This window comes from Anarrhichthys ocellatus, unplaced genomic scaffold (genome assembly GCF_004355925.1).
Source record: "Anarrhichthys ocellatus isolate YVR2014 unplaced genomic scaffold, GSC_Weel_1.0 scaffold9310, whole genome shotgun sequence".
NCBI lineage: Eukaryota > Metazoa > Chordata > Actinopteri > Perciformes > Anarhichadidae > Anarrhichthys > Anarrhichthys ocellatus.
Window position 1 is genome coordinate 1 of NW_022289284.1, and position 1406 is coordinate 1406.

Below are 1406 nucleotides of genomic sequence, written 5' to 3' on the forward strand. Positions count from 1 at the left end.
ATTATTAGTAGGGATGCATCATATTCATAATAATTAAAAAAAAAAAAACTGGCACAGAGTACCCTCCATAATTCTGATCTGGTTTCCACAACTGGTCTGTTAAGTGGACCTTAGCTTGAAGCTAGTCTGAATGCTATCAACACTCGAAGAATCACTAATATATCAAAAAAGATTAAACCATGGATCCAAAATAAGATCAGGCTAGAAGAGAAGTCTGATTACTGGCATGCTGCATGTAAACAGAGACAATGCAAGCACCATATTACAAAGCACACCTGATTTCTCAGTGCACATGCACAACATCCCATCTATCCACACAGACCTGTAGCTGTACACACCTATCCACACAGACCTGTAGCTGTACACACCTATCCACACAGACCTGTAGCTGTACATACCCCCTTCAGTGACTCGTAGCGCTGAGATCTAGGCTTCTTGATGCCATTCCTGTGGGCTTTACGAGCTGTTCAGACAAGGGAAGAAACCATTAACACGAGAAAGCTGGTCCATTTGTTTCAATACTCACCTCTAATTATTCTTATTAATGTAGCAACTTACACATGTAAAAGTTATTGATGAGTAATATGACAGCAGTCATACTTACACTGGTTGTGGGTTGTGTGATTCTTCGACTTCGCCATTTCGACACTGGTTAACCTGATGAAAGGAAAATCAGACGTTGATTTATTTATAATCACTAATATTAGCATACACGTCCATGCTAGCTAACGTTTGAATCGTTAGCCGGCAGCCAAGAAAGCGGTGTACGATGTAAACAGAGAAGCACTTGTTAGAAGACAACTTCATAATAAAACGGTAACAGTCAAACGTTGATGTTAAAGTGACCATTAGACCAACAAAACACATTTAAAACTAAATATAAGCCACGTTTAGGCTGTGTGTTGAACTGCTGCCTGGTGGCTAGCAGCTTTGCTACAGGCAGCGTTAGCACTTTACAAATGTAAAATTCCACCATAAATGAGGAAAACATTTCAAACATAGTTGGATGGAAAAATGACCATTAAAGTGATTTATCACAATCTGTTGATGTTTTTGTGCGGGAATGTAAAATCCACTCAGATTGATAAAGATTTTAAAAGTCCACATATGTGGGGAAAGCTGTATACCTGTCACACGAACAGACGACAACCGGAAGAGAAAGGAAATCTAACCCGGTAGAAGAGAAGAAGAAGACTGGCGGCAAGAGAGGAAGTCAGTCTGATCTGTTTTAATGACACCGCCGCCTGTTGGTGGTTTTTGGTACGACAGGTGAGAGCCCACAGCTGGCCACAGGATGTCACCCTCTGTTCATATGACACCATTATATTTATGATAGCCACAAGAAATGAAACGTCTGACTGCACACACACACACACACACACACACACACACACACACACACACAC

The 1406-nt window shown here is 40.8% G+C and overlaps 1 protein-coding gene across 1 annotated transcript; it reads right to left on the reverse strand.

Moving 5' to 3' along the window:
* Positions 1-6: 6 nt before the first annotated feature.
* On the reverse strand, positions 7-1185 carry rpl29 (ribosomal protein L29). The gene is made up of 3 exons (XM_031842701.1): positions 1128-1185; positions 605-657; positions 7-463 (listed from the first exon to the last, which is right to left on the reverse strand). The coding sequence occupies exons 2-3, from the start codon at positions 639-641 to the stop codon at positions 369-371; spliced, it is 132 nt and encodes a 43-aa protein (XP_031698561.1). The 5' UTR covers positions 642-657; positions 1128-1185; the 3' UTR covers positions 7-368.
* Positions 1186-1406: the final 221 nt, after the last annotated feature.

What these genes read in the sequence shown, in the direction of transcription:
- rpl29 (XM_031842701.1), bottom strand. Translation starts at nt 641, where the DNA reads ATGGCGAAGTCGAAGAATCACACAACCCACAACCAGT. An exon ending in TCACACAACCCACAACCAGT is followed by an intron (nt 464 to 604) that starts GTAAGTATGACT and finishes TTGTCTGAACAG; the next exon opens with CTCGTAAAGCCCACAGGAAT.